Below are 22,323 nucleotides of genomic sequence, written 5' to 3'. Positions count from 1 at the left end.
TCCTTATCCCAAGGACTATCCTACCACAGGGCTGGATACTGTAAGCACACCTGATCGCTCGATCACACACTTCACAGAGGTTTATCGCGACTCAGCGTCTAGAGGGGAACTTGAATTAATATTTTAATATAGAAGTACACTCTGCCCTATTAGTAATTGAACTTCAAGATGTATTGGTAGCCCTACAAATGTGCCTTAGTGGCAAGGCACCCAGTTCCCATGGGGTTCCATAAGATATATTTAAAGATAACCCCTTTTTGGGGCACTCCACTATTAACAAATGTCTAGAGGACAGTAGCTAGCTCAGGTCCCCCCACTACAAGGTCTCATGCCATCACCATTCCCATCTTTAAGAAGGGTTGTAAAGAGGCTCCAAAGTATTATCTCTCAATCTCTCTAACAAACTCTGCAGTCAAAGAAGAAGTCACCAAACAACAAAGGGAGCAATTTTGCTATTTAAGAACTCAAACTTTTCTCTCTGTGACCATAGAAACATACTCTTTGTTTGAAGACTTAATTGTATTGGCCCCAGTGTCAAACAATTTAGGGGTGACTGTGTTGTCGTCACAAGTATCCATAATTGGCACACTAACTACTTTTGAAGAATCCAGGGGACACCAATATTCACAATAACATTAACTTGCTTCCGTTTTGTTTTTATAGACACCTCATTTTTAATGTAAATCTATCACCAATTTCCTTGGTTCAGAAGCCCAGTCAAAGAGAATCTATCCAGGTCACAGTTACAAATCGCTTCTCCCTGCTTGCATATTTGGAAGAACTTGCCCGACTTAATCATTACTCTAATATATACAATCTTAAAAAACATGAGGAGGTTGGCAGGTTCATGGCTGACAATCCGGCGCCGACCAGCATTACACCATTTATTCGAAATATTATGTACAAAATGCTGTTGGGAATATCTCTGGTCTCCAGTCCTAAATGTCAAAAAATAACTGGCCAGCATTTGTTGAAACCTATGATATAATGATGTTCCAGGAAACTTGGTGCTGCTAAGATATTGTTTGGGATGGTTATTTACGCTTTATTATCACACCGTCCATTCTAATAGTGGTTGTGCTCGGGGAGGGTTACTGAGTCTGGTTCAAAATTCAGGAGCTTTTACGATTGAACCAATTGTTTTTAACCAGACAGGAATTAAAGTCCTTTGGGTTGTCTCTCCTAGTTTAATTTTTATCATGTTAATTTTTATAAATCAGTTAACAAGCAGCATAAGGAGGGAGATATTGATACACTTTTTATGTCTTAGGCTACCACACGGCACAGGTTTCTTGCTTGCTCAAGTCATCTTGGGGACATTAAGAAACACAACATCGAACCTACTTTGCTGACTATAGACCATAGGCTTGCGGCAGCCCCAAACTGCAACTCTATAATTATTGGAAAAGAGGACCGTGGACATCTAGCAGATTTTTGCACACTGATCCAACTTTATGGTTTCAGATGTAAATATGCACTATTCCTTATTTACTATTTATTACTAAATAGCCAGTCATTACAGCTTTCAGGCAGGACAACTAAGTTTTTGCAACAAGTCAGCAAGCTGCTACAAACAATATCGAACCTGCTTTGCCGACTATAGATCATAGTCTTGCGGCTGCCCAAAACTGCAAAGTGCAACTCCTTAATCATTGGAAAAGAGGACAGTGGACATCCAGCAAATTTTTGCACACAGATTCAACTTATTGTTTTAGACGTAAATACGCACTACTCCTTATTTTAAGATTGCTACATGAATTTGCATTTTTGCATATTAATTTCAATCTTGCAGCAGCCATAAACTTTTCAGCGCAGTGACACAAATAATTGAAATGGAGGACAGTGGACATTTTGTATACACTCATACATAGTTTGTTTTCCCACTGATTTTAGATGCATAATGCCTTATTTTAAGATCGGAGCTTGAAAACGAAATTATCAGAGATGCTTTTAATATTGAAAAGGCAATTTTTGCATATCGACTTTAGTCCAGTAGCAGACCCAAACTGAACTAAGCATCCTTACATTCATTGAAAATGAAGAAAGTGAACACTGAACATTTTGCACACAAATGCGTCGTCTTGGTTTTTAGACATAACATGGTTATTGTCCCATTTTAAAATGGTTGAATTAATTTATAATTTTGTACATCAAACCCTTGTCTCGATGCAGCTACAAATGGCACATTGTATGTACATGTTTACCTAAAGCGATGAAAGTAGTGATTCCATATAAGTCTGCACACAGACCCCACTTCATTGCTTTAGACGCAACATGTATAAAGTCGTATTTAAGATTTTTTTTTGCCTGACAATATTATTGTATAGGCCCAGACTACACTACCTGTCATTTTGAACTTTATAATGGCATGGAAAACCAAAACATAAGGAAATAATGCCTCATGCGATGCCAAGTAAGTGCAATTCCAAAATGCAAATAAGAACGTTGTCATATTTGACACATTATGTTAAAATTGCAATGGTTTTAATTAACTACACAAAAAAGTAGTATTTATATCCACTCTAATCTACTCAGCGTCACTCCACTCAGCACAACTCTATGCTACTGCACCCTAAGCCAATGATCTCTATCCCAATGCACTCTATGCAACTCCATTTTACTCTGCATTGCTGCACTCTGAGCCACTCTATTTTACTCTGCACCACTGCCCTCTAAGCTGGTGTTCTCTACACTACTCTACCCCACTGCACTCAACAACCGTATACTTTGCAACACTGCCCTCTCTGCCACTGAACTCTGCATTGTTTCACTCTGAGCCACTGCACTCTACGCCTATCCACTGTAAGCCACTCTAATCTACTCTGCACTACTACACTCTACGACACTTCACTCTACTTTGAAACAATCTACTGTATACTAGTGCAGTCTAAACAACTCTATTCCACCCTGCGTCACTCTATGGCACTCCACACCACTTTATTCAAAACCGATACACTCAATGCACTGCACTCTGTGCCAATCTATTATGCACTGTACGCCACTATATTCTACTCTATCCCACTGCAATCTCCGCCCAATACACCATCGCCCTCTGCGCCAATTTATTCTGCACCATTTTACACCTTTGCACTCTATACCAATGCACTCTACGCCACTATACTGCACACCACTGCATTCTACAACACTCTACCCTGCAGCTCTGCACTCTCTGCCACAGAACTCTAAGTCACTCTATGCGAGTAAACTCTACTCCACTCTACTATGCACCACGCCACTCTGCAACACTGCACGCTCCATGGCAGTCTATGCTACTACACTACTCTACCCTTGTACCACTCCGCTCTACCCTGCACCACTTCATTCTGGTCTGAAACAATCTACCCTACACCATTGCAATCAACGTAGTGCCACTCTACTCCATACAACTCTGCGCTATGCCCCCCCAAAAAATCAGAGCAGCAGCCAAAAGATCACCACATTTTCACAGGTCCTAATCAGAGTAAATGCGAATACTCCAATTTGTATCCGTGTGCATTAACTTTAAGCACCTGCTGCCCAACTGTGCAACCCTATGGGGTCAAAACATAATAGTAATCCAGATAGAGGTGCACCACATTCTGTACGATAGTCCCATTCAAATTTCAAAATGTTCCAATTATTCTTTTTATTTTGCTTGTTAAAAACAGAAATCCAAACCTAACAGCACAGACAGCCAACACGTTTTATCCACTAAAGCATCCCCCCAGATATCGAGTCTTACCTTATCTGGATTCCTAATAGCCAATATAAATTCTTGTTGAGCACCCTAGATTAATTCAATACAAAGCACTACTTATTTGCTTTCCCAACACCTTTGCCTTAAGGGAGGGGGGATGCCGCTACTGCTCGAATAACCTGGTCTTGAGGTGTTTCCTGAAGGTGAGATGGTCCTGGGTCAGTCGTAGGTGTGCAGGGAGGAAGTTCCATGTCTTGGCTGCCAGGTAGGAGAACGATCTTCCTCCGGTGGTGGTTCTGCGAATCCGTGGGATGGTGGCGAGGGCAAGGCTGGTTGAGCGGAGCTGGCGGGTGGGGGTGTAGAATGAGAGGCGGTTGTTGAGGTATTCGGGGCCCATGTTGTGGAGCGCTTTGTGTGCGTGGGTGAGCAGCCTGAACATGAACCTCTTGCAGACGGGGAGCCAGTGCAGGTTTCTCAGGTGGGTGGATATGTGGCTGTGGCGAGGGATGTCGAGGATGAGTCGTGCGGAGGAGTTCTGTATGCGTTGAAGGCGTTTCTGAAGGTTGGCTGTGGTTCCTGCGTATAGGGTGTTCCCGAAGTCCAGTCGGCAGGTGACGAGGGCCTGGGTGACCGTCTTTCTGGTTTCGGTGGGGATCCACCGGAAGATCTTTCAGAGCATGGGTAGGGTGTTGAAACATGAGGACGAGACTGCGTTGACTTGCTTTGTCATCGTGAGAGAGGAGTCCAGGATGAATCCCAGGTTGCATGTGTGGTCCGTGGGTGTCTGTGCGGTGCCCAGCGTCGTGGGCCACCAGGAGTCATCCCAGGAGGATGGGGATTGTCTGAGGATGAGGACCTCCGTCTTGTCCGAGTTGAGCTTCAGACGGCTGTGCTTTATCCATTCTGCAACATCTTTCATTCCATCCTGGAAGTTGGCTTTGGCGGTGAGAGGGTCTTTGATGAGGGAGAGTATCAGTTGGGTGTCGTCGGCGTAGGAGATTATGTTGATGCTGTGTTTACGTGCCATGGTGGCGAGGGGGCTCATGTAGATATTGAAGAGGGTTGGGCTGAGTGAGGAGCCCTGGGGTACGCCGCAGATGATCTTGGTGGCCTCGGAGCGGAAGGGAGGGAGGCGGACTCTCTGGGTTCTGTCGGAGAGGAACGATGTGATCCAGTCGAGGGCCTTTCCTCGGATCCCGGTGTTGTAGCGGCGGGTTATTAGGGTGCGGTGGCAGACGGTATCAAAGGCTGCCAAGAGGACTAGGAGGATGCGAGCGGCTGTCTCTCCGTTGTCCATCAGGGTCCTGATGTCATCGGTGGCTGCGATGAGGGCGGTCTCGGTGCTGTGGTTGGCTCGGACTCCGGACTGGGATGGGTCGAGTGAGTTGTTTACTCCGAGGAATGCAGTCAGCTGTTTATCGACGGTCTTCTCGATGACTTTACCCGGGAAGGGGAGAAGAGAGATGGGGCGGAAGTTCTTGAGGTCTTTGGGGTCCGCTATTGGTTTCTTCAGAAGGGCGTCGATTTCTGCGTGTTTCCAGATTCCTGGGAAGGTGGCTGACGTGAAGGAGCTGTTAATGACGTTCCGGAGGTGGGGTGCGATGATGGTGTCGGCTTTGTTGGAGATATAATGAGGGCATGGGTCGGAGGGGGAGCCGGAGTGGATGGTGTTCACGACGCAGGTGGTGTCTTCAGTGCTGACGGGGGTCCATGCGCTGAGGCTGGTGGTGGGGCTCGTTTGGTTTGGTGGTTGGAGGCGGAATCTGGAGCCCGAAGCCGTCGTAGAATGTGGCGAGGGAGTTGCAGAGGTCTTGTGACGGTGTGATGTCGTTGTTGCTGGCGCTGGGGTTGGAGAGCTCTTCGACGATGCTGAAGAGTTCCTTGCTGTTGTGGGCGTTGTTGTCCAGCCGCTCTTTGAACGATGTCCTTTTGGTGGTGCGGATCATCTGGTGGTATTCGCTGGTGGCGTTCTTGAGGGCTGTCATGTTTTCTCTTGTCCGTTTGTGGCGCCAAGCTTTTTCAATGGTTCGGCATGATTTCTTTGCGGTTTTGAGGGCGTCTGTGAACCATGAGGTTTTTCTGTTGCTGGTCTTGCCTGGGGGTTTCTTCAGAGGAGCGAGGTCGTCGGCGCAGTTGGTGATCCACTGTGCGAGGTTGTGTGCTGCGTCGTTGTTGTCGGGGTGTCGACAGGTGGGTTCTGGCTCAGCAATGTGGTCAGCTGGTCTGTGGTGACTTTGCTCCAGCATCTGCAGGGGATCCGTAGAATCTGGTGGTGGGAGGTGTTCGTCTTGAAGGTGAAGTGGATGCAGCTGCGGTCGGTCCAGTGTGGTATGGTGGAGTGGCTGAAGGAGACGTGGTTGCTGGCGGAGAAGATGGGGTCGAGCGTGTGGCCGGCGAGGTGGGTGGGCGTGTCCACCAGTTGCTTGAGTCCGAGGTTGGCGAGGTTGTCGAGCAGGGTGGTGGTGGTGTCGTTGTTTTTCTCCAGGTGGAAGTTCAGGTCCCCTAGGAGGATGTACTCTGGTGAGGCTAGGGCGTGTGGGCTGATGAAGTCGGCGATGGTTTCGCTGAATTGTGTTCGTGGGCCCGGGGGTTTGTAGATGAGAGTTCCTCTGAGGGTGGTCTGCGGGTCGGTGTGGATCTGGAAGTGTAGGTGTTCGGCGGCGGTGAGTGTGTCTTCAGTGTTGGTCGTGACGCTGATGGTGTTCCTGTAGATGATGGCGATTCCTCCTCCAGTTTTTATTTTTATTTTATATTTCCATTATTTGTTAATTATTTTGTAACCTCCATGTGCTCATTAGAAGAAAATATCTAGTTCCCATCTTAAGTGCTTATTCTGATCAATGCAGGCAGATGCTGTTTTTCATTCAGTGACTGCTATCAGTCCATGTGTGAAAGGCTGTTAATAAGGTTATTCGATAAAAACGAGGATGGATTTATGGTTTTAATTAACTTATTTTTTACAGTTTTGTTCACTATTGTTTTCGGTCAGATTGATTTTTTTATTCACAGTCATTGATCAATCTGGTTTTTAATAAGGTTTTTAATAAGATGTATCGTGTTTTAATAAGGTTATGGAAATCTGTTTTATAACAATGTATTTGTCTTTAATGATTAAAAGTTTTAACCGAATAAAGAATTTATACAATACGATTTGAAGAGGTACACCATGTGCACCATCCTTTACGGAGGCTGACTACTGTCAACTTATTGGGCGGTAGAGATAGAACAGTATTGCCATCAATCAATAGACTATAGAGGCTGGGCGGTCTTATTTACCAGTCACCTGCCATGGCCCTCTTCTGTGGTTTTAAATTGATCAGCCAACTCCCTGCAAAAAAAACAAAAATAAGAGAGAGAGAGACAGAGTTTCCCAGAATTCCCTGACCCAGAGAGGTACCGAAGATTGAAGTTGGAGAGAGCCTGTCACACAACAGTGCGAACTGCAGGTGTTTTTCCCCCCAGCATTCCTAAGGTCCTTTGCAGTGAAAAAGACTCTAGGGTCTAGAGAGGGTAGGAGGCAGTGTGTCCCTTTGAAATGCAGAAAACACCCGTCCCCTTAACTGCTCCACGGCTCCCCGGAAGTATTATTCCCCACAGGTTAAGTGGTATTTAAGTGAGTCGGTCTCTGTCTTTTATGCCCTTGTTTTGGGTCTCTTCAGAAAAAAGGGCTTCAAATGTCACCCTAGCTTCCAGGTGACACTGCAAGACAAAGACTGGCTGGGCCAGTCTGAGAGGAACATGCAAAAGGCAGGAACGGCCTGTAACTGATCACAGGATAGGATCTGTGGAATAAACAGACTGTATGCAAACACAATTTGAGTATGGGGCTAAGACCTGCAGTCATTGTGCCAAGATCTCTTGACAATCGTAGTTTGTGGTCCCTCAGCAGTGCAGACTGAAAATCTCTTCTTTGAGGACTATCAAGCTCCCTTTGCCAGGTTCAGTAACAGGAACCTGAATGTTCTGCAACCTAGTAGCGGTAGAGTTGCTTTGAAGGAAGGAGCCGACTGAATGCTGTGGTGGTGGTGTATGAAGAAGAGGTTGCTTAGAAGAGAACTGAAAGGAGCTGAGACAGAAGTAACTAAAAGCAGGTTACTGCAACCCAGTGAAAGATCTTCACTGCCAAGCATTGCAGTTAGGCCTTGAGACTCTGATGCATACCAAGAAGCAAAAGCGCCTGTGATGGCTTAGCACTCATGGACACCACAATTGCATTCTACAGCCCCCCCCCCCAAAAAAAAACCCACATGTGACAGCCAGGTGCTTAGAAAAGTACAACTGCATTTATAGCCTCCTCAGAAGAAACCAAAGTACCTGACTATCTTCAACTCGCACACTCCAATCCACAAAAAGCTTAGATCCACTTTTTTCATCTATGATGCCTGGGGTTGGTACTCTTTGTTTGGGTGGTGGGTTTATGTTTGGGCCAAAGATAGCCTAGTTTTCTCCACCGAACGTCCCTCTGGGAAATGCACATTTTCTTCTACGCTGCTCTAACACTGAAGGATTGGGGTCTTTAGGTCTGTACTTTTTCGAAGTTTTTCTGGCATCTCCAAGGCGACTGCAAAATAACTAAGTAGGACCTAGACGTAGACCTGGATATCGAACCTCAGATCCACAATCAGTTTCTTAATATCAAAAGCATCAAGAAACTGTGCTTCAGTGCAACAAGGTTTAAGGCGGTTTTGATATTGATGAGGTCATCAACAGCAATAAATCAAAGCTAATTCCTTGGCATCAAAAAGCTTTAATAGCTAGACTCTCAACATGAAATGGGGGAAAGGATAAGAAACCAAGTGATGGCTCTGTTTTTGATCATCTCCAATGAGGAGGTTAGGACAAGGGACAGAATTCCCCGAGGAGTCGAGACATGTTCTGTAGTGAAAAAGTACTCTGCATAGCTTTGAACAGTTGTGCCACCCTGCTCTGCATTTGTTTTCTGGATAACCCTGTGGTTTTCCACAGTGAAATCAACAATCAAGGAGTCCTCTGGAGGTGCTTGGCCTATTTTCTTTCCAGAGTCCTACTCTCATGACTGGGGCCACACCAAATTTCTACCTTCTTTCTGAGGGAAGATGGCAAGTGTGTCATGGATGTATTATGAATGATGATGGTGGTGGCGGCGGCAATTTTATTGCCCAGTGGCACAGGCATTTTTACATGTACTCCTTTTGGGATGCTACCTTGTTTAAGATCCTCCTATTCCCCATCACTGGAGATGCTACGCGCTTTTTCTGGACATGGATATGTGAGTGTGGGTGCCTGAACAAGCATGTGCGTCGGTGTTGTACATGGTTCATGGATAACTAGGTGAAATGTAGTGTCCAACTGAACCCTGTGTGTGCAGCACAAGATAATGGTTTTCATTAAGGGGCTGGTCATGCCCTTATTAAAATCCCTGCTTGCACATACTCCTTTCCATGTCGCCCTCTCCAAAACATGTTGTACTTGGCGGGCAGGAGTGATTAACAACAGATTCCGTTATCCAGAGTAGCACATAAATGTCCCATGTTACCAGCACAACACATCAGATCCAAATGTCATTTCTCAATACTATTAGTACACAACAGTCACATCCTGTACAAAAACATAGCATACTAGTTCAAGTGACAAAAAATAAAATCCCCATAGCTGCCAAGGTTTCAAATTGCCATGTGTGACATTTTCATAATTTCAGTGAAATTATGAGTGACATTTCAACCCCTATGAGTGACACTTTCTCGCGATAAAAAAATCATGCAATTAAGACGAGGGAAACATATAAATAGCAGAAAATAACAGCCATCTGAGCAACAAGAAGCGCCAATAAGTTATTAAAACTGCTGCAGAGCACCAGAAAGGGAAGGGCACTAAGGATAAGTTACTTACCTGTAATCCTATATTTACAAAAAGGGGTGGTGAGGGACAGAGTCTCTGAATAAAGCAGAAAGCTCTCACCCAGTCAAAAGATCAGGGCTAGATCCAACACCGTTTTTTAGCTCACTGCACCATCCCAGTTTCAGAACCTGGCAGTATGCAAATTAGTCTGTTCCTGTCCCAGTGCATGATGGGAACAGGACAAACCAAACTACAGAAGCCAATTCTTACACTGGGAAGGAAACAAGCTCCCGGGGACCGGTTTCTGGCATTACAGCCGTCTTCGGCCCGGTTTGCTTGAATCCTGATGGTGCAATGAGCAAGGGTCTCACATCTGAGAATACCCTTCCACGCTTAGGGTGGACAAAAATATTTACAAAAAGGGGGTGGTGAGGGACAGAGTCTCTGAATAAAGCAGAAAGCTCTCACCCAGTCAAAAGATCAGGGCTAGATCCAACACCGTTTTTTAGCTCACTGCACCATCCCAGTTTCAGAACCTGGCTGTATGCAAATTAGTCTGTTCCTGTCCCAGTGCATGATGGGAACAGGACAAACCAAACTACAGAAGCCAATTCTTACACTGGGAAGGAAACAAGCTCCCGGGGACCGGTTTCTGGCATTACAGCCGTCTTCGGCCCGGTTTGCTTGAATCCTGATGGTGCAATGAGCAAGGGTCTCACATCTGAGAATACCCTTCCACGCTTAGGGTGGACAAAAATATTTACAAAAAGGGGTGGTGAGGGACAGAGTCTCTGAATAAAGCAGAAAGCTCTCACCCAGTCAAAAGATCAGGGCTAGATCCAACACCGTTTTTTAGCTCACTGCACCATCCCAGTTTCAGAACCTGGCTGTATGCAAATTAGTCTGTTCCTGTCCCAGTGCATGATGGGAACAGGACAAACCAAACTACAGAAGCCAATTCTTACACTGGGAAGGAAACAAGCTCCCGGGGACCGGTTTCTGGCATTACAGCCGTCTTCGGCCCGGTTTGCTTGAATCCTGATGGTGCAATGAGCAAGGGTCTCACATCTGAGAATACCCTTCCACGCTTAGGGTGGACAAAAATATTTACAAAAAGGGGTGGTGAGGGACAGAGTCTCTGAATAAAGCAGAAAGCTCTCACCCAGTCAAAAGATCAGGGCTAGATCCAACACCGTTTTTTAGCTCACTGCACCATCCCAGTTTCAGAACCTGGCTGTATGCAAATTAGTCTGTTCCTGTCCCAGTGCATGATGGGAACAGGACAAACCAAACTACAGAAGCCAATTCTTACACTGGGAAGGAAACAAGCTCCCGGGGACCGGTTTCTGGCATTACAGCCGTCTTCGGCCCGGTTTGCTTGAATCCTGATGGTGCAATGAGCAAGGGTCTCACATCTGAGAATACCCTTCCACGCTTAGGGTGGACAAAAATATTTACAAAAAGGGGTGGTGAGGGACAGAGTCTCTGAATAAAGCAGAAAGCTCTCACCCAGTCAAAAGATCAGGGCTAGATCCAACACCGTTTTTTAGCTCACTGCACCATCCCAGTTTCAGAACCTGGCTGTATGCAAATTAGTCTGTTCCTGTCCCAGTGCATGATGGGAACAGGACAAACCAAACTACAGAAGCCAATTCTTACACTGGGAAGGAAACAAGCTCCCGGGGACCGGTTTCTGGCATTACAGCCGTCTTCGGCCCGGTTTGCTTGAATCCTGATGGTGCAATGAGCAAGGGTCTCACATCTGAGAAGTCCCTTTCTCACTGCTCCATCAGGATTCAAGCAAGCCGGGCCGAAGAGGCTGAAATGCCAGAAACCGGTCCCCGGTAGCTTGTCTCCTTTCTGGTAAAGAATTGGCTTTGTAGTTTAGTCTGCCCTGTTCCCATGATGCACTGGGCCAGGGACAGACTGATTTGCATATAGCCAGGTTCTGAGCTGGGATGGGGCAGTGAGATAAATAACGGTGATGGATCAAGCCCTGATCTTTGGACTGGGTAAGAGTGGTCTGCTCAATTCAGACACTCTGTTCATCACCACCCCCTTTTGTAAATCGATTTTGGCCACTGTAGGTGTGGCAGGGTATACTCAGACATGAGTCCCTTTCTCACTGCTCCATCAGGATTCAAGCAAGCCGGGCCGAAGAGGCTGAAATGCCAGAAACCGGTCCCCGGTAGCTTGTCTCCTTTCTGGTAAAGAATTGGCTTTGTAGTTTAGTCTGCCCTGTTCCCATGATGCACTGGGCCAGGGACAGACTGATTTGCATATAGCCAGGTTCTGAGCTGGGATGGGGCAGTGAGATAAATAACGGTGATGGATCAAGCCCTGATCTTTGGACTGGGTAAGAGTGGTCTGCTCAATTCAGACACTCTGTTCATCACCACCCCCTTTTGTAAATCGATACCTGTAATCCTAGTTCTCTTCCAGGGGTATCCTCATCAAAGTCATAAGCACAGAATATTCCCGCCCATGTGCGGTACCCCGGAAACAATATAAAAATATATATGTATAAAACACATATATCTCGCTCCACATATATGTATGTACATATATCATTTTTCTCACATCAATGCAGCCCCAAAACTGAGGCTAAAACAATGTAAACACATATACATGAACTGCAATTAGTAAGGAATCAAAAAACACATTAGGTCAAAAAACCCTTGAACTTTGTGTTTTAATGAGTCAAACCACTCATAAATCCTGAAAATTGCTTATAAATAGACATTGTTAGCCCTCAGGCTGCATTGCAAAACAATATCATAGAAAATGAAACCATTTTCACAAAAACTGGCACCGTGCCTTTAAGGCAGCCATGACCCCAGGCTTCCCATCATGCCTCAGGGGTGACAGTTAGGCCAGTTGTTCTTTGCATAACCCTGAAGACAGGGCTCAACCACAAGATTGAAAACAGTACCCAATCTCATTTACCTGGGGAGGCGGGTGGGTTGCTTATGACTTTGATGAGGATACCCCTGGAAGAGAACTAGGATTACAGGTAAGTAACTTATCCTTCTCTTCCAGGGGATCCTCATCAATAGTCATAAGCACTGAATAGAATAGCAAGCCCATCAACCACCTGCAGGTAAATGAGAAGTACATGACCCAACCAAATCATAACAGCCAAAAAAACTTCAGCTGTTAAACAGATTCCTCAGGGAGGCTTGGCCCACCTGGGTATCTGCTCTCGTGTCAGAATCTAGACAGTAATGTCTGGTAAATGTATGGACAGACCTCCAGGTCGCCGCTTTACAAATCTCAGACATGGGCACATCCTGCAGGTAAGCCGCCGTGGCTGCTCTACCTCTAGTAGAATGCGCCTTAGGGGTACCCCCTAAAGGCTTCTGCGCCAATTGGTAAGCAAGCTTGATACACGAAACGATCCACCTGGAGATAGAACGTTTCGAGGCTGCATGACCAGTTCTGATCGATCCGTAGTTAACAAACAATTGATCAGAATGTCGAATAGACTTGGACCTGTCCAGATAGAACTTTAAAACCCTTTTCAGGTCCAAAGAGTGTAACGCCCTCTCAGCTGGAGTAGAGGGATTAGGAAAGAAAGTGGGTAAAAGATAGACTGATTGACATGAAAATCTGATACCACTTTTGGCAGGAAAGAAGGATGCGTTCTAAGCACCACTCTGTTCAAATGAAAGACTGTATACGGTTCTTTAGTACATAGGGCCTGAATTTCGCTCACCCTACGGGCTGACGTAATCGCTATCAAAAAAGTCGCTTTCCAGGAAATATGCTGTAAAGTAGCTTTATGAATGGGCTCAAAAGGAGAGCCCATCAATTTCGATAGGACTAGGTTCAGCTCCCAAGGCGGAGCAGGAGGCCGTATAGGAGGGTACACCTTCTTTAGACCCTGCAGGAAATCTTTCGCTGCTGGAAGCTGAAAAAAAGAAGTTTGTGAAGGTGATCGCCTATAAGCTGTAATAGCGGCTAAATGCACCTTAATGGAGTTAAACTTCAAACCTGCTTTAGTCAGGTACAACAAGTATGGGAGAACTGCTTCTTCCTGACTTTTTACCGGATTGTGACCATTCTGCATGCACCACATATAGAATCTCTTCCACTTGCATGCATAAGAATGTCTCGTGGAAGGACGTCGTGCTTCCTTCAGAATAGACATGCAGTCCTGTGGCAGCCCTAGATGGCCGTACTGAATGACCTCAGGAGCCATGCTGCCAAGTTCAGTGACGGAAGGTTGGGATGGTGAATCCTCCCGTTCATCTTCAACAACAGGTCCTGCCTGCATGGAAGCCTCTTGTGAGGAGACACTGATAGGTGAAGTAGGTCCGTGTACCACCATTGTCTCGGCCAGTCGGGGGCAATCAGGATCATTGTTGTGCACGAGTGGTTCAGCTTGATCACCACCTTCGGGATCAGCGGAAGGGGTGGAAAGGCGTACACAAACTGCCCTGACCAGTCTATTAGAAGAGCATTCCCTCTCGTTCCTGGTCGGTAGAACCTGGAGGCGAAGCTTGGGCATTTGGTGTTTTCGTCGTCCGCGAAGAGATCTATTGAAGGACGACCCCAAGACTGGAAAATGCCGTCTAGCACTTAGTCGTTGAGAACCCAGTCTTCTCTGTCTTCGAAGTTCCGACTCAGTGCGTCCGCCCTCACATTCTGCTCTCTTGGGAGGTGGACTGCCTGAACAGACAACTTGCGAGCCAGAAGCCAATGCCAGATGCGCTGAGCTTCCAGTGACAGAGTACTTGAGCGTGTTCCTCCCTGCTTGTTCAAATAGTACATCGTGGTGGTGTTGTCCGTCTGTACTAGAACCATTTTCTCTTGAAGCGAGGGAAGGAACGCTTTGAGAGCCAGGTGAACCGCTCTCAATTCCAGCAAGTTGATATGATAAGTGCTTTCCTTGGGAGACCACAGACCCTGCACTTGTAGGGGTCCCATGTGCGCTCCCCATCCTTGTAATGATGCATCTGTGATGATAGTTTGTGTTGGAGGAGGTTGATGGAAGAGAACTCCCACCTGCATGTTCTGTCTCTTTGTCCACCACTGGAGGGAAGATTGAGCTACCTCCGACAAAGTGATCCGATCGTCCCATCGATCTGAGTGTTGTTCCCATTTGTCCTCCAGATCCTGCTGAATAGGACGCATCTGAAGTCTGGCGTTCGGTACTAGGAAGATGCAGGAAGCCATCGACCCCAAGAGTGAAGCTATCTTCCGCACTTTCTGGGACCTGTGGAGAAGAACTTGCTGGCACTTGAGGGCTATCGAAAACTGTCTCTCCTCCGAAGGAAACACTTTTCCTACTTCGGAGTCTAGCAGAGCTCCTAGGAAGTGGATCCTCTGAGTGGGCTGTGAGACAGACTTGCTGTAGTTGACATGTAGACCTAGACGCTGACAAAGTTCTATGCATGTCTGGAATTGATTCCTTACATTGCCTGGAGTTGGACCTTTCAACAGCCAATCGTCTAAGTATGGGTATACGAAGACTCCCCTGCGGCGTAGAGCTGCCGCCACCACTGCGACACACTTGGTGAACACCCTGGGGGCCGACTTCAACCCAAACGGAAGGACTTTGAACTGGTAGTGAGAGGTCCCCACCCGGAATCGAAGGAATCTCCTGTGATCTTGCCGTATTGGTATATGGAAGTACGCATCTTGAAGGTCCATCGAACACATCCAATCCCCCTGCCTGAGATGTGGATATATCTGGTTAAGCGCCAACATGCGAAACTTTTCTTTTCGGACAAACAGATTGAGTGTTCTCAAGTCCAGAATGGGCCTGTATTCTTCCTTTTGGCCCTTTTTTCTGACCAGAAAGTACCTCGAGTACACTCCTTTCCCCCTTTGGGACACCGGCACTCTCTCGATGGCTTCTTTTTCGAGGAGTGTCGCTACTTCTGTCTTTAACCTTTGTAGCTGGTGGCTTGATGTTGACATCGGGGAAACGGGTGGAGGTAGACGATGGAAACGAAGACAGTACCCATTCTGCAGCGTAGACAACACCCATTGATCTTTTGTAATGGCCTGCCACTCTGTCCTGTGATGCGCAATGCTTCCCCCCACTGGAGTGGGTAACGGCGCTGGGGGAAGTGAAGACTCATTGCTTCTGCTGAGCTTTATTGAAGTTGTTGCCTTGGCGCTGATTTCCATTTCCCTTGGAATTGCCCTTGCCTTTGTACTGTGCCTTTTGCTGGCCCTGCTGGTTCTGGCCTTTCTGCCATTGAGGGGTTTGAACACTCTGCTTCGAATAACCTTTGTTGTTCGAATGGAATTTTTTCTTGAATTCCTTTTTCTTCTCAAGTCCCACCGCTTTGAGGGTGTCCAACTCGGTCTTCATCCGCTGCATCTCCTCATCCGCACTTGCTCCAAAAAGAGATGTTCCTGAAAAAGGAAGGTTTAGGATCCTTGCTTGAGCCTCTGGTTTTAATGCTGTGAGGCGTAACCAAGATGTTCTCCTTGCTGTAACTCCGTGCACATAGCCATGCGCAGCCAGTGTTGCCCCATCTGCTGCCGCTCCTATAACCTGATTGGAGACTTGACTGCCCTCCATCAGAACCTCCTCAAAGTCCTTTCTATCTTCCTCAGGAAGTTTTGTCGTAAATCTCTGAAGTGAGTCCCACAGAGACCTGTCATACCTGCTGAGCAGGGCTTCCGCATTGGAGACCTTGAGGAAAGAGGCTGAGGTGTTACACACCCTTCTCCCCCATGAGTCTTGCACCTTGCCATCCTTATCCAGAGTTACCGTGGATGAGGAAGCCACCGCATTGGATTTTCTTGCCGCCGTAATGATCACTGAATCTGGCGGGGGATCAGCTCTGAGGAACAGAGGATCCTCTTCCGGAGGACGATACTTTTTGAGAATCCTCGCTGGAACGGACTTCACCGTTGCCGGAGTGAGGAAGACTTCATTCACAGGTTCCATTATACCCGGAACCAACGGCAACAACGGTTTGGGTGCTGTTCTATGTTGCAGGGTTTCGAATATGACAGTCGTCTTGACTTGTGGAGCTGTCATCGGTACTCCCAGCTTCAGGGCTCCCCTGCCCAAGATATCTTGGAACGAGAAAATATCCTCAGTTGGAGACACTCTTGAGCGTGGACTGTTTGTAAGAGTCGGGGAGTACTCCCTGTGAGATCGTGTTCTCGACGAACTTGAAGAACTACGTGTCCTCCTGGACCTAGATCTTCTGCTTGAACGCGCCTTGGAACGAGATCGCTCTCTGTGACGAGAATGTTTCTTACTTGAGTGCCTAGAACAAGACCGTTCTCTGCGGGGAAGAGGTTGGTCTTGATATCGGTTTAGGCGATCCGCCGTCTCCTTGTCCTTTGCCCAGTGGTGGAGAGGTCTATTCCACCTTGGGGAAAGATGAACAGAAGGAGACTTGTGGATGGGATCCTTCACAGGTGTACGTGACCGTGGAGGTTGATCCGTTCGATCCTGCTGCGATCTTGCAGGGGATTTGGACCTCCCCCTATTAGATACGCCGCTCTGTCCATCCGAGGATCTGCCACTCCGAGATGAAGAGGAAGATGAGGAAAGACTTCCAGAGGAAGACCTCGACCGAGATATTTCTTCTGCGATCCTCCGTCTCTTGGCAGGAGGAACCTGCACTGGAGATTGTTCCACCTCCGCAGCCGATGCTGAACCTGGAGAACCCAACTGTGGCTCTAGGACGTGAGTCTGGTCCAATAAGTCACTTTCCTTGTCCCGAACCACCTGATTCAAAGGTGACCTCTCCTTTGATTTTGCAGGAGTAATGTTCTTTGTCTGTGAAGAACTTCGTTCCCTGGATCTTTGCTGATCCCTCGACGGTGGCTGTATCGACGCCGAGCGCCGAGCAGGTAGGCGTTCTCTCGACGTCGACCGTGATTTCTCTAACGTCGACCTCGGGTGGCGATGTCCTTCGACGTTGAAGGCTGTCTGCTCGACGTCGATGGAGGCTGTTTCGACGCCGATCGCCGTTGACTCGACGGCGACTGGGCGTGCCTCGACTCCAAATGTCGCTCTGACGTCGAACGCTCTTGTAGAGGCGTCGACGTTGGCTGCATCGACGTCGACCGATGATGTGTCGACAGAGGCTCCCTCGACGCCGAACGACCATGACTAGTCGTCGACGGAGGATGGCTCGATGCCGAACGCCGATGGCCCGGCGTCGACGGAGAATGCCTCGACGTCACAGCATGACGATGCTGTTTCGACGTCATACGGCTCGCCGTCGAGCTCTTCCGCTTCGACGGTGACCTGTCCCTCGACGCTGACTGAAGCGGAGGTACCTTCGATGTAGACGCTGAAGACATCTTCTTCCTCGCCGTCGACTGCTTCTCCAACGCCGATCCCGACGTCGAATGTGAAACAGTCGGGGCTTCTCTCGACGTCGACCGCGTCTTCCGACTTTTCTGCTCCTTGGGAGATCTTCCTCTCTCAGAAAGCCCATAAACTCTAATCCTCTCCCGTTCTTTAAGAGTCCTGGAAGTTAAAACCTGGCAGTGTTCACAGGTTTTAGAGGAATGAGAGTCTGGTAGGCACAGGATACAGACTGAATGAGTGTCAGTCTTGGCCTTCTTCCTTCCACATGAAGGACACTTGTCAAAAAGAGAAGGCATCTTTGACAGGAAAAATACCTTTTTTAAGCCTAAAAAAGGTTTAAGCAGCACTCTATGTCTAAAAGACGTTGAGTGAAGGCAAAAATTGTAGTTAAAGTTGAATATTTTTTGACAGAAAGTCAAAAAGAAAAGGAGCTGTTTCACCAGGGTCCTGACTGAAGGAGCCGGAAAGAACAACTGACCTAACTGTCACCCCTGAGGCATGATGGGAAGCCTGGGGTCATGGCTGCCTTAAAGGCACGGTGCCAGTTTTTGTGAAAATGGTTTCATTTTCTATGATATTGTTTTGCAATGCAGCCTGAGGGCTAACAATGTCTATTTATAAGCAATTTTCAGGATTTAGGAGTGGTTTGACTCATTAAAACACAAAGTTCAAGGGTTTTTTGACCTAATGTGTTTTTGATTCCTTACTAATTGCAGTTCATGTATATGTGTTTACATTGTTTTAGCCTCAGTTTTGGGGCTGCATTGATGTGAGAGAAATGATATATGTACATACATATATGTGGAGCGAGATATATGTGTTTTATACATATATATTTTTATATTGTTTCCGGGGTCCCGCACATGGGCGGGAATATTCAGTGCTTATGACTATTGATGAGGATCCCCTGGAAGAGAACCCTAGTGCTCTCTCCAGTGTGAGCAGAGGAGCCTGCCTCAAGTTAGTCAACACAGCTGTGCCAGTCAGTGTGTTGCCGGCCGGGCCGGTAGAAAAACATCACATCACATCACATTACAGAAGTTTATTGCCAGCCAGCAGAAGCCCCTCCCCCCGCTCGGTTCTGCCTGAAAAATCGGGCGGATGGGAGGACTCAAGCGCCTCTGAGAATGACGCCGGGCCCCCCAACCCCGCCCCCACAGAATGAGAGTGCACTGAGAGCCCGGGCAAAAACTACACGGATCACCATCACTTCAGATCAATGAGGATGCCTGCTGTGTGACAAGGCAACAAGGTTAGGGAATAACAATTGATACACTACAGTTTCAGTGGCAGGCTGCCTCAGTGACGAAAGAAAGTAGTACTTACGGTTGTGAACAACTTCTGCAACTTCTGTAGTCTCGGACAGTGCCTTTTATGTTCGTGATCTGCTGCTGCCCACCCAGCCACAATGTGCACTGGCCACTCTGACTCTCTCTAAGTGCCTGCTTCATCCAGGCTGCTCTACTCGACGTGCCGACGACGGCGGGCCCCAACCCCCGGGCCCGGAGTGGCCACTCTCGCAGTCCTCCTCCTGGTGCCCCAGAGGGAAGAGTCTGTCGCCGGCTCTGCTGAGCTGCCAGCAGAGGTGGTCAAGGTGCGGCCTGCAGCTGCTCAGTTTAGCGTGGCGCAGGCGGCCGCGGCAGGCGGCCATGGCGCTTGAGAGAGACATTGTCTCGTGCATAGCCTGCATTCTCTAATCCCCCGCCACTTCTGCACTAACTAGTTCGGACGTGACGGCATTACGCGGCCGGCACATCCGGATTTAATCCTGGCCCCCGGTGCGCCACACGGTGATTGATTGGTAGGTCTCCTGGCAGAGACTAAGATACATTGTAGCGCGCCGACGCTGCTGCAGTACTGTCTCAGTTAACTGTTTAGGCGGGCACCCGGGCTGAGCAGCACCTCAGAACAGCAGAGAGAGCCCGGGGACAGGAGCGGCTGGCGCGCCTGGCACAGGTCGAAAATGTGTGACAATGCATTTCAGTGCGGTGATGCGGATCACCGCACTGAAATGCGTGAGCGTCACACCTGTTGCGTGACGCTTGGTAGGACTGAATCCCGGTATTGGCACATTTGTGGCTAGGTCTGCATTACTATTCGGTATACATCACCAGTTTCCACAATGGCCAGAAAACAGCGATAACAATTTTCTACAACACCACAATATTAAACATGCAGTTACAAAAATGTATCATTAGCTAGCATGTTTAGTCCGTGCATTATGCAGATATTTGCTCGGCGAGCCCACGGCTACAGTAATGTTTATCTGTGTCCAGCAGGCGCGAAACACCCATTGGGCTCACGGGGCTTCAGCCCCCCCCCGTCGTGTGAGACAACTTCGGGGGCTGGCGACATTCTAATTGCAGCCGCACCAGAGTACTTAACAGGTCTTTAAAAGACCATCTAATTGTAAATGAGGCTTTTGTTGTGTTTTCACCCCATCTTACAGCCACTCTGTCTATGGTTCGAAGAATAAGCCCCCATCCCCCGAAATATTTTTCAGCCCCACCCGAAATTTGGCTCTAGTTGCTCGCCTGGTGTCCAGTGCCCACAATAAAGCATTAATGGATCCTTTGGATACTATACACAATGCCACAGTAGTGAACATTTCTGACCAGTTTTCATATTTACACCGAAATAATAATGATTACCTCGGACAGGAAGAAATCCGCACACGTTTCCAGTTCGTCTTAACCATGCTCCAATTAAATAAACAGGTCATAATGTTCACTATAATGCAGTAATGCATTAACTACCCAGATTCAAACCACGTTTACTAAATCACCAACAGCTAATGTGCAAATGGCCATGTTACAACAATCCTGTATTAATGTACTTATTAATCAGCTCCCAACGGAAGCAATAAAGAATGTACTTACCCATTTTTTTTATAATGCACAAAATATGTTGGCATTTCAGTAAATTTATACAGAATGACAGTTACTGATCGGGAAATAATCTTATTGGGTAGATTTCTCTTGCAATTAAGGGTATTTCACTCTAGGCCATGACGTCTCTGGTTTTAACCCATACCTTTACAATTAAGAGAATACACTAGGAATACTTTCTGGTACCGAGACTAGTTAAAATAAATTTTGCATTTTAGTAACTTTGAAGGCACGTGCAACGAGGTCTTCAGAATTTCCCAAGGAAGCACAGAAACTGTAAGTTACTAGCAGCGCACTGGCTTTAATAAAACGTCGTTCTGTTTACCTTATATTTTCCTTTAATAATGCCTTCAAATAATCTTTCCTTCGTTCCATAAAAAGGCAGGCAACCACTCAGCAGAATAAAGAGGATTACTCCACACCCCCAGACATCTACAGGCTTCCCGTAGGGTTCTCTTTTGACCACCTCAGGAGCCATAAAATGTGGTGTCCCCACTCGCCCTACAAAGGAATTAAAGAAAAAGTTGTTAAAGTTAGCAAGTTTAAATATATAAAAGAAACCCAGCATATTGCATTTAAATCACAAAAAATTTCATAAAGTGACAGTAATTATTTATTACCGTGTCCTAGTAACATCACATAAATCATTAGTGTTCTCTAACTGTTTCCAATATTGAGGCGGGTGCCACTAGTTGAGCGCTGGCAAACCAAAAAGTCGTGTGATTTGCATTTTAAATGCAGAGACTTTCAACCACTGTTCCCTGTTAAATACGTTTTTTTTTCTCTTCACGACATCCTTCTAACTTTGACCGCTGTTACTGAGATTGGAACCTTGAAAGTAGCTGAGAGGAAGTTGTGTACATCTACTCCTGGACAGTGCTTAATTTGAGCAGGTGCTTTCAGGTGCTCAGCACCGGCACTTCTTTCACAGGGCCGGGGCTACAATTTCTGACCCTGCAGGCGGTGGTCTCAATATTAATTGTTCAAATAAAAAAAAAAAATAACAACATACAGTGCATGGTGACTGGTTGGTAAATGTTCATAGACAGGCCAGCATAAGTCTGTCCAGGCAGGCATGATTGTGTATCACCACGTTAGTGATGATGTCATCACGCCGATCACAAATCCAAGAAATCATCAACAAACTATGGCTTGCATTCTATTCCCAGAGTCTGCTGCACCCTGCCACTGCCTAAGCCTCCCAGTGGATAATTGTAGCTAGGGGCTGGCTCATGACGGAGTTGAGGCAAGGAAGCTGCAAGAGCGCATTTGGAACTTGGGAGTGAGGGCTCTTGAGGAAGAATAAACATAAGTAAATGTGGACTTTCCACTTGCTGCGTAGCCAGAGTAGCATATCCCGCAGCCCTGCATTGCTGCTATCCTCAATGTGCTTGATGCGGCTGTGGACCAACAACTTTTGTGCGCCATGGCGTCACCTGTAGAATCTGTGTGCTGCACCCCAGCATGGTAATTGCTGAGCGTGCGTGAGTCCAGTAGGCACCACAGCCATACTTACTGCCATTGTCAGCATTACGGCTGGGCACAATGCCTGTCCTGTAGCAGGCAGGGTCACAGCAAACTGAGCAGTGGATGCTGATGCCGTCGCCCTGCCTGGACCTACAAATTACAGGGAACACTAACAGTGA

General features: G+C 47.2%; 1 protein-coding gene across 10 annotated transcripts in view; it reads right to left on the bottom strand.

Moving 5' to 3' along the window:
- The window catches only part of CASK (calcium/calmodulin dependent serine protein kinase), a 1,261,401-nt gene that overhangs the window by 715,571 nt on the left and 523,507 nt on the right, over positions 1-22,323 (bottom strand). For all 10 annotated transcript variants that reach the window (XM_086934112.1, XM_086934115.1, XM_086934119.1 and 7 more), the window contains exon 7: positions 21,003-21,178. In XM_086934112.1, coding sequence (XP_086790238.1) covers positions 21,003-21,178 — 176 coding nt within the window. The remainder of the gene's footprint in view (positions 1-21,002; positions 21,179-22,323) is intronic.

This window comes from Lissotriton vulgaris, chromosome 8, assembly GCF_964263255.1.
Source record: "Lissotriton vulgaris chromosome 8, aLisVul1.2, whole genome shotgun sequence".
NCBI classification, from domain to species: Eukaryota; Metazoa; Chordata; class Amphibia; order Caudata; family Salamandridae; genus Lissotriton; species Lissotriton vulgaris.
The sequence above is the reverse complement of the archived record's forward strand: the minus strand, read 5'-3'. Positions and strand labels throughout refer to the sequence as shown.